Source organism: Alosa sapidissima, chromosome 18 (genome assembly GCF_018492685.1).
Source record: "Alosa sapidissima isolate fAloSap1 chromosome 18, fAloSap1.pri, whole genome shotgun sequence".
NCBI classification, from domain to species: Eukaryota; Metazoa; Chordata; class Actinopteri; order Clupeiformes; family Clupeidae; genus Alosa; species Alosa sapidissima.
The window spans coordinates 29,974,425-29,987,348 of record NC_055974.1 but is presented as its reverse complement, the minus strand read 5'-3'; the positions used below and the strand labels follow the sequence as shown (position 1 = coordinate 29,987,348).

At 47.3% G+C, this 12,924-nt stretch overlaps 1 protein-coding gene across 1 annotated transcript in view; it reads left to right on the top strand.

Annotated features, from left to right (window-relative positions):
* focad (focadhesin) overlaps window positions 1–12,014 on the top strand; it is a 124,577-nt gene extending 112,563 nt beyond the window's left edge. The window contains exons 42-44 of the mRNA XM_042070085.1: window positions 5,737–5,988; window positions 6,200–6,275; window positions 11,427–12,014. Coding sequence (XP_041926019.1) covers window positions 5,737–5,988; window positions 6,200–6,275; window positions 11,427–11,500 — 402 coding nt within the window. The 3' untranslated portion in view covers window positions 11,501–12,014. The remainder of the gene's footprint in view (window positions 1–5,736; window positions 5,989–6,199; window positions 6,276–11,426) is intronic.
* Window positions 12,015–12,924: the final 910 nt, after the last annotated feature.

The following is a 12,924-nucleotide window of genomic DNA, read 5'->3' as shown; positions in this document are numbered from 1 at the left end:
CACACACAGCACTACAGAGGTATTACACACACACACAGCACTGCAGAGGTATTACACACACACACACACACATACACACACACACACACAGCACTACAGAGGTATTACACACACACACACACACACACACTGCACTACAGAGGTATTACACACACACACACACATACACACACACACACACACACACACACACACACACATACACACACAGCACTACAGAGGTATTACACACACACACACACACACACATACACACACAGCACTACAGAGGTATTACACACACACACACACACACACATACACACACACACACAGCACTACAGAGGTATTACACACACACACACATACACACACAGCACTACAGAGGTATTACACACACACACACACACACACACACATACACACACAGCACTACAGAGGTATTACACACACACACACACATACACACACAGCACTACAGAGGTATTACACACACACATTGATTCTCTCTCATTACAGAGGTTTGACACTCACACACACACACACACACATTGGAGAAGAATTTACAGATTTAAACATTGATGGAAGTATGTCACACGTTTAGACAGGTCTGATCAGATACGGAATGCTTTGTTCTGATGTGTGTATTCTTACATCAGCCAGCGCCAAGCGGCAGCGCCAAGCATCAGCGCCAAGCGTAACGCAACCAGACCATGAGAAGTTTGATCTCGTTCCTAAGCAACACAAACGGTTTGTCAATTGAATACGCTTGCGTTGCGCTTTGAAAGTTGAACCAATTTCAATTTCAGCTTGTTCAGGGCTCAGCTTGTTCAGCGCTCAGCTTGTTCAACGCTAGTGTTACGCCAGTGCTGCCACTGTTCTGCTGCAGAACCATAGAGAACAATAGGACACCTGCCACTGTTCCGCTGCAGAACCATAGAGAGCAATAGGACACCTGCCACTGTTCCGCTGCAGAACCATAGAGAACAATAGGACACCTGCCACTGTTCTGCTGCAGAACCATAGAGAACAATAGGACACCTGCCACTGTTCCGCTGCAGAACCATAGAGAGCAATAGGACACCTGCCACTGTTCCGCTGCAGAACCATAGAGAACAATAGGACACCTGCCACTGTTCTGCTGCAGAACCATAGAGAACAATAGGACACCTGCCACTGTTCCGCTGCAGAACCATAGAGAGCAATAGGACACCTGTCACTGTTCCGCTGCAGAACCATAGAGAACAATAGGACACCTGCCGCTTGCCGCTGGCTAATGTGACCCCCGCCTCTGTGATCATGGATAGACTGGGCATCGTCGTCTCCAAATGGATACACTAGCTGTTATTGCAGAGGTGGAGCAGTGCAGTGTTAGTGTTGTTGAATTGGGCTACCTTAGTCCACACACACAAACACACACAGTTGCAGTCCAGCGCTCCAAACACAAGAGTGATTCGTTTGCATTGGGCTATCTTAGTCCACACACACACACACACACACACACACACACACACACACAGTTGCAGTCCAGCGCTCCAAACACAAGAGTGGTTAGTTTGCATTGGGCTACCTTAGTCCACACACACACACACACACACAGTTGCAGTCCAGCGCTCCAAACACAAGAGTGATTAGTTTGCATTGGGCTATCTTAGTCCACACACACACACACACACACACACACACACACACACACACACACACACACACACACACACACACACAGGTGCAGTCCAGCGCTCCAAACACAAGAGTGATTAGTTTGCATTGAAACCCCAGGTGTGTCTCTCTCCCTCTCTCCTTCTCCCTCTCTCTCTCTCCTTCTCCCTCTCTCTCTCTCCTTCTCCCTCTCTCTCTCCTCTCTCTCTCATCTCTCTCCTTCTCCCTCTCACTCTCTCTCTCCCTCTCTCTCTCTTTCCTTCTCCCTCCTCTCTCCTCCCTCTCTCTCTCTCTCTCTCCCTCTCTCTTTCTCTCCTCACACTTAAGTTATTCATGTTCTGTGTGGTTCACAATCTAGATACTAGACTAGTACAGACTGATTTGTTTACACGGGAACACGGAAATGCTCTTAAGCAGTGTGTGTGTGTGTGTGTGTGTGTGTGTGTGTGTGTGAGGAGAGAGAGAGCGAGAGAGAGAGCTGCTACAGGGTGTGTGTGTGTGTGTGTGTGTGTGAGAGAGGAGAGAGAGAAAGAGAGAGAGAGAGCTGCAAGTTGCTACAGGGTGTGTGTGTGTGTGTGTGTGTGTGTGTGTGTGTGTGTGTGTGAGAGGAGAGAGCTGCTACAGGGTACATTCACTTCTCACTTTCACTCTGCCATTTAAACCACTCAGCTTTACCTCACTGCACACACACACACACACACACACACATAGATGCACACACACACACACTAACTGCACATACACGCACACACAAATATATATGCAACACACACACACACACACACAAATATATATGCAACACACACACTCTCTCACCCTCACTCACACACAAATATACACACACACACACACACAGCTTTACCTCACTGCACACACGCACACACACACACATATATATGCAACACACACACACTCACTGCATGGATGACATACAAATAGTAAAATACTGCATAAGTTGCATATATTCATACACACATACAGCACACACATGCATACAGACACACTCACACACATGCATACACACACACATACAGCACACACATGCATACAGACACACAGGACCCACACACACACTCACACACATGCATACACACACACAGGACCCACACACACTCACACACATGCATACACACACACAGGACCCACACACACACTCACACACATGCATACACACACACACTCACACACATGCATACACACACACAGGACCCACACACACTCACACACATGCATACACACACACACATACAGCACACACATGCATACAGACACACACACACACTCACACACATGCATACACACACACAGGACCCACACACACTCACACACATGCATACACACACACAGGACCCACACACACACTCACACACATGCATACACACACACAGGACCCACACACGCTTACACACATGCACACACACACACAGGACCCACACACACTCACACACATGCATACACACACACAGGACCCACACACACTCACACATACAGACACACACACAGGACCCACACACACTCATACATACAGACACACACACAGGACCCACACACACTCACACACATGCATACACACACACAGGACCCACACACACTCACACACATACATACACACACACAGGCCCCACACACACTCACACACATGCATACACACACACAGGACCCACACACACTCACACACATACATACACACACACAGGCCCCACACACACTCACACATACAGACACACACGCATACACACTGTGTTCTGGTTCACATGCAGCACCTTTGGGAGCTGTGCATGTGTGTGTGTGAGAAGACACTAAGAACATGTGTGTGTGTGTTTGAACTGAGAACATGTCTGTGTGTTTTTGAACTGAGAACATGTGTGTGTGTGTTTGAACTGAGAACATGTCTGTGTGTGTTTGAACTGAGAACATGTGTGTGTGTGTTTGAACTGAGAACATGTCTGTGTGTGTTTGAACTGAGAACATGTCTGTGTGTGTTTGGCTCCTGTGTGACCATGAGAGAGATCAAAGTGTGAGTCATGTTTATTTTGTCCTGACATCAAGTCAAGTCAAGTCAAGTCAAGTCAATGCTTAATTGCCAGTGCGATGGAACATCGGCTGGAATTTGGTTTGGTTCTTAGGCTCATACAGCACAGACAGACACAACATACAGCAAGACAGAGCAGCGTACCCAGCACAAGACATCTACACAGAGGACAAAACATACAGCAAGACAGAGCAGCGTACCCAGCACAAGACATCTACACAGAGGACAAAACATACAGCAAGACAATGTACCCAGCACAAGACATCTACACAGAGGACAAAACATACAGCAAGACAATGTACCCAGCACAAGACATCTACACAGAGGACACAACATACAGCAAGACAATGTACCCAGCACAAGACATCTACACAGAGGACAAAACATACAGCAAGACAATGTACCCAGCACAAGACATCTACACAGAGGACAAAACATACAGCAAGACAGAGCAGCGTACCCAGCACAAGACATCTACACAGAGGACAAAACATACAGCAAGACAATGTACCCAGCACAAGACATCTACACAGAGGACACAACATACAGCAAGACAATGTACCCAGCACAAGACATCTACACAGAGGACAAAACATACAGCAAGACAATGTACCCAGCACAAGACATCTACACAGAGGACAAAACATACAGCAAGACAATGTACCCAGCACAAGACATCTACACAGAGGACAAAACATACAGCAAGACAATGTACCCAGCACAAGACATCTACACAGAGGACACAACATACAGCAAGACAGAGCAGCGTACACAGCACAAGACATCTACACAGAGGACAAAACATACAGCAAGACAATGTACCCAGCACAAGACATCTACACAGAGGACAAAACATACAGCAAGACAATGTACCCAGCACAAGACATCTACACAGAGGACAAAACATACAGCAAGACAATGTACCCAGCACAAGACATCTACACAGAGGACAAAACATACAGTAAGACAGCGTACACAGCACAAGACATCTACACAGAGGACAAAACATACAGCAAGACAATGTACCCAGCACAAGACATCTACACAGAGGACAAAACATACAGTAAGACAGCGTACACAGCACAAGACATCTACACAGAGGACAAAACATACAGCAAGACAATGTACCCAGCACAAGACATCTACACAGAGGACAAAACATACAGCAAGACAATGTACCCAGCACAAGACATCTACACAGAGGACACAACATACAGCAAGACAATGTACCCAGCACAAGACATCTACACAGAGGACAAAACATACAGCAAGACAGAGCAGCGTACCCAGCACAAGACATCTACACAGAGGACAAAACATACAGCAAGACAGCATACACAGCACAAGACATCTACACAGAGGACAAAACATACAGCAAGACAATGTACCCAGCACAAGACATCTACACAGAGGACAAAACATACAGCAAGACAATGTACCCAGCACAAGACATCTACACAGAGGACAAAACATACAGCAAGACAATGTACCCAGCACAAGACATCTACACAGAGGACAAAACATACAGTAAGACAATGTACCCAGCACAAGACATCTACACAGAGGACAAAACATACAGCAAGACAGAGCAGCGTACCCAGCACAAGACATCTACCCAGCACAAGACACAGAGGACAGAATAAAATGCAAATGGGTCAGATACAGGAGGGTCTGGAGCCCTATAGTTAAATAAATTACTTACACAAATAAAACAAATAAAAAAGATAAATAAAACAAAGCAGTGGTGTTAGTGCCTTCAAACCGACTCTGAGGAGGACGTAGGCAGATACTCTGGGATGATGTGTGTTGAGGGCTCTTACTGTCTGGGGATATGTATATATATATATGATATGTACTGTTGGTGAATGGTGAAGTTCTGGCTGTGATGCCTTTAAACGTGACATACAGTAGGCTGTCCTGTGAGAGCTCACCTCAGGACAGAAATGCAGCAAAGCGTTCAGGCCACGTCTCCCTCCCTGAGCAACGGGAGTTTGGTGGAGAGGATACATTTGTCCTGGAGTGGAATAGAGTGGAATCAAAACTCAGATTCCCATGATCCCTTGCAGGCTACAGACTTCCTGTTTGGAGTGTTCTCGGCAGCGCTGGTGTCCTGGGCTGACCTCTCCATGCCGCTGCTGCTGGGGGTCAGGGTGCAGTGGTTCCCATGGAGACAGAGTGCAGTCCAGGCAGGACTGCCCCACGCGCTCTACGGCGCCCCCTCTGTCCCGGAGAAGGTACTGCAGATCTGCCAGGCGGCGCTGCCCCACTGCATGGCCCAGCTGCTGGGAAAAGAGCCCTGGAAAGCGCAGACTCAGAAGGTAACACACACACACACACACACACACATGCACGCATGCACGCACGCACACACGCACACACGCACACACACACACACACACACACTGCAGTGTCAGACACTCACTGTTGCACATCCACTCAGCAATGCATTCAGGACTTTTTTGCGTAAAGAATCTATGACTCAGATTGTGTGTGTGTGTGTGTTGTGGCTGACTCCTGTGCTTGTTGTAGTTCATAGACTGGCTCTTCAGCATGGCCGAGGCTCCAGCAACCGGCCTATCAGATCGCACCATCCTCAGTGCCAAAGGTGAGGCCTCGCCCTGTCCCGCCCCTGCTCCAGACCCAGGGAAACCCCTAACACCTTCTCTCTACACCAGCCTTGCTCTAAACACATGTGTGGTGTGTTTTAGCATGAGAGGTTGTGTGTTCTTAGACTTGTCCCAGTGGCACATGTGAGGTATTAGTGGTGTGTGTGTGTGTGTGTGTGTGTTCAGTGTTCTGATCTCTCTCTTCTCTCTATCTGCAGCTGGTGTGTGTGTTGTTCAGTCGGCCTTGCAATATATTAGCTACTAACTGGGAGACACAAGAAGACGTGACTGTATCGTCAGTACTGTGTAACTTTATTGAACTCCCCCTACCTGATTACATACAAAGGTTCCTACCCAAGTATTTCAACTAACACTACATCCCCCTTTCTGACTAAAGGATGCTTTCACTGGGAATGTATAAAAAAACAATACAACTCATAGTGATGTTTTGAAAACTAACAAAAGGTTGTTCACTTCCTTTGAGTGTGTACATAACAGCCTTAACCAGGTTTTAAACTAAGACATGTGGCTTCCTATTAATCTCATTTCTTAATTAGTCTTTTAACAATTGTACTCCTAACATTCTGTCAGTCACTGAAAATATCAAATCATTTCAAGTGTTAATACCAGTCAACAACAACTAGGCTATTACTGCCAACAACTCAGAACTCGTTTTGTTAAGACCATTAAGCAATAGAATATTTTCAAAGTTGACATCTTTCAACAACATTCAACACATTTCACTTCACATATTGTTTTTTTTTTCAATGTCAATATCTATGAGCGAACAAAGTCTTTCAAGTACACTGGAGGTATTCTACTCTCACTCTTTCAAGTACACTGGAGGTACTCTACTCTCACTCTTTCAAGTACACTGGAGGTACTCTACTCTCAAGTGCACTGGAGGTACTCTACTCTCACTCTTTCAAGTGCACTGGAGGTACTCTACTCTCACTCTTTCAAGTACACTGGAGGTACTCTACTCTCACTCTTTCAAGTACACTGGAGGTACTCTACTCTCACTCTTTCAAGTGCACTGGAGGTACTCTACTCTCACTCTTTCAAGTACACTGGAGGTACTCTACTCTCACTCTTTCAAGTACACTGGAGGTACTCTACTCTCAAGTGCACTGGAGGTACTCTACTCTCACTCTTTCAAGTGCACTGGAGGTACTCTACTCTCACTCTTTCAAGTACACTGGAGGTACTCTACTCTCACTCTTTCAAGTACACTGGAGGTACTCTACTCTCAAGTGCACTGGAGGTACTCTACTCTCACTCTTTCAAGTGCACTGGAGGTACTCTACTCTCACTCTTTCAAGTGCACTGGAGGTACTCTACTCTCACTCTTTCAAGTGCACTGGAGGTACTCTACTCTACTCTCACTCTGGGAGAGACACGACTTTCCTGCAGTGAAGCCTGCTGACGGGTCACATGGGATTTCAGGTGACAGGTGTACTCTCTGCCATGGGATCAGCACCATCGGGTGTTACCTCAGGTAAGGCAGTGGTTGTTGCTGGTGCTTTAGGGGTGGATGAGAGGTGCTACCGGTTTCTTCTCAGGGTCCCCCTTGGTGTGTCGATGATGTAGGACCTTGGCGTACCTGCATTAGACACCACTGTGCCTCTCTCAAGCATATCCTTGACCCACACGTGGTCGCCTTGTTGCAGGAGTGGCATGTTGCGTGCTTTGTGTCGACGGTCGTAGTTTTGTTTCTGCTTTTGTCTGTATTTTTGTTCAATTCTTTTTAGATTTTCCATGTCTGTCCATCTGGGATTGAGCTGAGATGGAATTACAGGAACGGGTGTTCTAATTTTCTGGCCAAGAGAAGCTCGGCTGGACTGTGTCCATTCGCTAGAGGAGCAGCACGCTAGGCCATTAGGGCAAGGTAGGGATCACTTGATTTCTTCAGGAGACCTTTGACCTTTGCTCTGCCTCCCTGTTGCTCTGTGGGAAGTGAGGACTGGACGTCACATGACTGAAACGCCACTCCTGTGCCAACTGTCTGAAGTGCTCAGATGCAAATTGTGGCCCGTTGTCTGAGCGTACCACATCCGGTATTCCATGACGCGCCAAGATGGATTTGCAGTGTTCTATCACAGCTTCAGATGTTGTATGAGTGAGTTTGGCCACTTCGAAGAATCTTGAAAAGTAGTCTACTAAGTCCAGGTAATGCCTGTTGTTTTCTGTCTGAAACAGGTCTGCACCGATGATGGACCATGGTCTTGCTGGGAACTCAGTGGGTTGCAGCGTTTCTTTGAAATTGGTTCTTTCACGACTGCACACATCACATTTCTCTATCAGTTGTGTCAAGTCTTTGCTAAGGCCTGGCCACCATACAGATTGTTTGGCCCTCTCTCTGCATTTAGTCATTCCCACATGGCCCTCGTGCAGTTTATTCAGCATGTCTGCTCTAAGTGATGCAGGGATTACTATTCTACAGCCATAAAGTAGCAAACCCTCATGAACTGTTCACCTGAGAATGGCAGATAGGGCCGAAATGCTCTTTGTATGGTGAATTTATCCGGCCAGCCCTCCTTGCAGTATGTCTTGAGTGTGTGGAATAGGGTGTCTTTGTCCTGATGTGTCTGTATTTCTTTAAGTCTTTTTTCTGTAGCTGGCAAGCTTGTTATAACTGTGTCCACATACAGGTTCACCTCTTCCTCCTGTAAGCCTTCTGCTGTGTTAGTGACCGGTGCTCTGGAGAGCACATCTGCAGTCGCGATGTCCTTGCCTGGCACGTGTGAGATATTGTAAGAGAACCTCATGAGTCGCATGCGTAGGCACTGTATACGTGGTGGCAGTTCATCCAGGCTCTTTGAGCCTAGCAGAGGAACTAAAGGTTTGTGGTCTGTCTCTATGTCGAAAGTCTTTCCAATGAGGAATTCATTCATCATTCATCAGGAAGCAAACCTCTCACAGGCCCATGTTGTGGCTAGAGCTTCCTTTTCAATTTGAGCGTACCGTTGTTCGGTGTTGCTAAGGGCTCTGGAAGCGTATGCCACCGGCTTCCAGTTTTTCTCACCTTGTCGCTGGAGAAGGACGGCCCCCATGCCGTAAGAAGATGAATCAGCTGAGACGAGTGTTTCTGCATTCGGGTCATACAGAGCAAGACCTGGCGGTGTAGTTAACTCTTCCTTAATCTTCTCAAAGGCATGCTGCTGTTGTGGACCCCAGGCCCACATATTCGATTTCTTCAAAAGTTCTCTGAGTGGACGTGTTTTCTCAGCCAGGTGAGGCAGAAATTTGCCCAGGTGGTTTGTCATTCCCAGGAAGCGTCTCACCTCGCTGACGTTAGTGGACTCTGTCATGGCCTTCACGGCGCTCACCTTGTCGGGGTCTGCACTGACGCCTGAGGCCTCCATGACCTGTCCCAGGAACTTCATCCTACTCTCTGAGAACTCACACTTGTCGTTGAGTGTCACACCCGCCTCCTGCAGACGTGACAATGCCATCTTCAGTGTCTCATCAGGCTCTCTCTGCGTTGCTCCCCAGATGAGCACATCGTCCGTCTGGCACACAACACCTTAAGGCCTTCTAGTATGCGAGACATGCGCTTCTTGGAAATGTTCTGGAGCCGACGAGATCCCAAAACAAAGACGGTTATAGCAGTACCGCCCAAATGGGGTTATAAAGGTGGTGAGGAGAGAGGACTCTTTGGATAACGGGATCTGCCAGAATCCAGCGTTGGCGTCAAGTTTAGAAAAAAGTTTGGCTCCAGCGAGCTGTCCTAATGTGTGTTCGACTGGATACAGAGGATACTTCTCCCTCATCACTGACTTGTTCAGCTCTGTGAGGTCTGTGCAGATTCTGACTCTGCCGTTGCGCTTGGGCACCACCACCATGGGTGCACACCATGCAGTGGGCTCCTCCACCTTTGAAACGACTCCCTGCTGCTCCATACGACTCAACTCTTACTTGCGGCATGAGTGGGAGCGATATCCGTCGGGGAGTGGAGAGGGAAGAAGGTTTTGGCCCTGGCTTTAGGACAATGGTGTCCTCCCCCTCCATTTTCCCTAGTCCTGAGAAAAGCATTGGGAATTGTCTTTTTACTGTCTCTTTGGTATCCAGGCTGAGGTCATTCAGTCTGGCGACAAGCTGGAGTGTCATGGCAGCTAGTCCACCAAGAAGTGGCGTACGTAGCCCATCCACAACGTAAACTTCCTCTTGTGTGCTTTTATTGTCCTTACTGAGAGTGGCTGCAAATTTCCCTTTTACCTTCAAAGGTGTTCCTCCTGGCCCATAGAGAATCTTTGTTGCTCTCAACAGCTTGTTGAACTGGCCCTGTGTGTAAAGTTTTGCTGGGACTGCAGTCACTGCAGCTACATTCACTTCCATTTTCTTTCTAGTTTTGCAGACTCTAGCATAATGTCCTTTTTTTTCTGCTTTGATTACACACAGCCTCTCTCGCTGGACACTGCTGCGGATGATGCCCTCGCCTCTTCGGGGGTTAAGTGCAGGGAAACTACAATGTCTTCAGCCTCTTCTCCCATTGAGTAAATAAGTGCATTCACCTGGTTTTCGTCATCTTGCGCGTTTAATCCCGACGCGATGCGAAACCTTTCGAATCGTTTTATCCACTTTGTCCATTCGTCCACCTTGAAAGTAAATTTCTCCGGAGGAGTGACTTGAAACTGAACCATGTTGCTGCCGTTTCGTAGATGCTAACGCTAACTCTCTGACTAGCCTGATACAATTTCACTCGATAGGCACGCAAACAATCCGCTCCAAAACTGGTGCACTATGTAGCCCTCTACACATTAATACTGTCTAGTTAACCGTGTTAACTTCTGACACCATCTTCAGTCGGCCTTGCAATATATTAGCTACTAACTGGGAGACACAAGAAGACGTGACTGTATCGTCAGTACTGTGTAACTTTATTGAACTCCCCCTACCTGGTTACATACAAAGGTTCCTACCCAAGTATTTCAACTAACACTACATGTGTGTGTGTGTGTTCAGTGTTCTGATCTCTCTCTCTCTCTATCTGCAGCTGGTGTGTGTGTGTCTGTGTATGTGTGTGTTTGTTCAGTGTTCTGATCTCTCTCTCTCTCTATCTGCAGCTTGTGTGTGTGTGTCTGTGTGTGTGTGAGAGAGTGTGAGTGTATGTGTGTGTTCAGTGTTCTGATCTCTCTCTCTATCTGCAGCTGCTCTGCTGTCTCTGAAGGGCTCCCCAGACTTCAAGAAGAAGGGTGTGTGGACCAGAGCATACGGCTGGTGACGCGCGCACACACACACACACACACACACACACACGCTTACACACACATGTACGCACGCGCGCACACGCTCACACACACACACATGCACGCGCACAGACACACACACGCTCGCGCACACGCAGGCACACACACCCCCCTACATATGCTCAGACACAAATGATATCGCTGATGGACCAAAGCATGGCTAACGACCTACAGGAGGATTAACACACACACACACCTCTTCCTTACTGACCAAAACCATAGTTACTAACCTGTTAGCAACCTTAGTTGATTGGCTTAGTTAGCAACTATGGTTTTGGGAAACGCGCCCCTGCTTGCTGCATGGGAATCTCTCAGTCCCCGGACGCTGAAGACTCAGTTTCCCATAATCCCTTGAGAAGACCATCATCACGTCCCTCTGGGTCCTGAACGCTGCTGTGTGCGAGAAAGCTGCTCTACTCTGTTGAAGTCATGGTGCCATGTAGTGTGTATGTCATGAACAATAAAAATGAAATGCTTGTGTACTTGAAACAGTCCCTTTGTGGTGATTATCAGGATGTACTCTTCTACTTCAGTTGCTAGCGGTCATGGCTGAGTAGCAACACTAGCACAGACACTATTGTACAGGGCCCCCTACAGGCACCCGGTGTGAGGTGAAGAATGAGCCAGGTTGGCCAATGAGCCTGGACACCAGGGAGCCCCTAGTCTCTGTTCTATGACCTCTCATTGCAAGTGAGTCAGGAGCAGGTTTAACGTCTCTTCCAAAGGACGGCGTCTCCTACAGCACAGTCCCTGTCACTGTACCGGGGCATTGGGATTGTCTGACCAGAGGGAGGGAAGACTGCCCCCTACTGGCTCCACAACACCACTTCCAGCAGCCACTTGGTTTCCCCAGGAGGTCTCCCATCCAGGTGCTGCCCACGCTCTCACCTGCTTAGCTTTAGTCCCTGCGCAGAGACTGGGTATCCACTGGGCCAGCTGCTGGCTGGAGGGCAACAGAGTTTGGTGATTTTTCAATGCTTGTTGAAGAAGTCCGGCACACTATATTGGCCATTTCACAACGTTTTGGTCACACAACATAAAGATAAAATAATAAATAAAAAAAAATAATGTCCCCCAGTGTCACTGCGTCACACACTTACAACATACCACATAAAATATACACAGAGTATAGACAATACAAACATGCCTCAAACATGCATCCACAACAGACATCACAAAAAACACAACAAATGCACAAGTAGGTAACACAACACAGTCCCACACACACACACACACCAGGGGCCTCATTTATAAAAATGTTGCGTAGAAACCATCCTTCATTTGATCTTAGATCATTTCTGAAATTATCGTACGTGTGATTCAGAGAACACGAACGTGTTAGGTTGTAAAGTAGTAATAAGGTAGTAGGTATGCAAAGTAACTGTAAGTAATTTGTAAG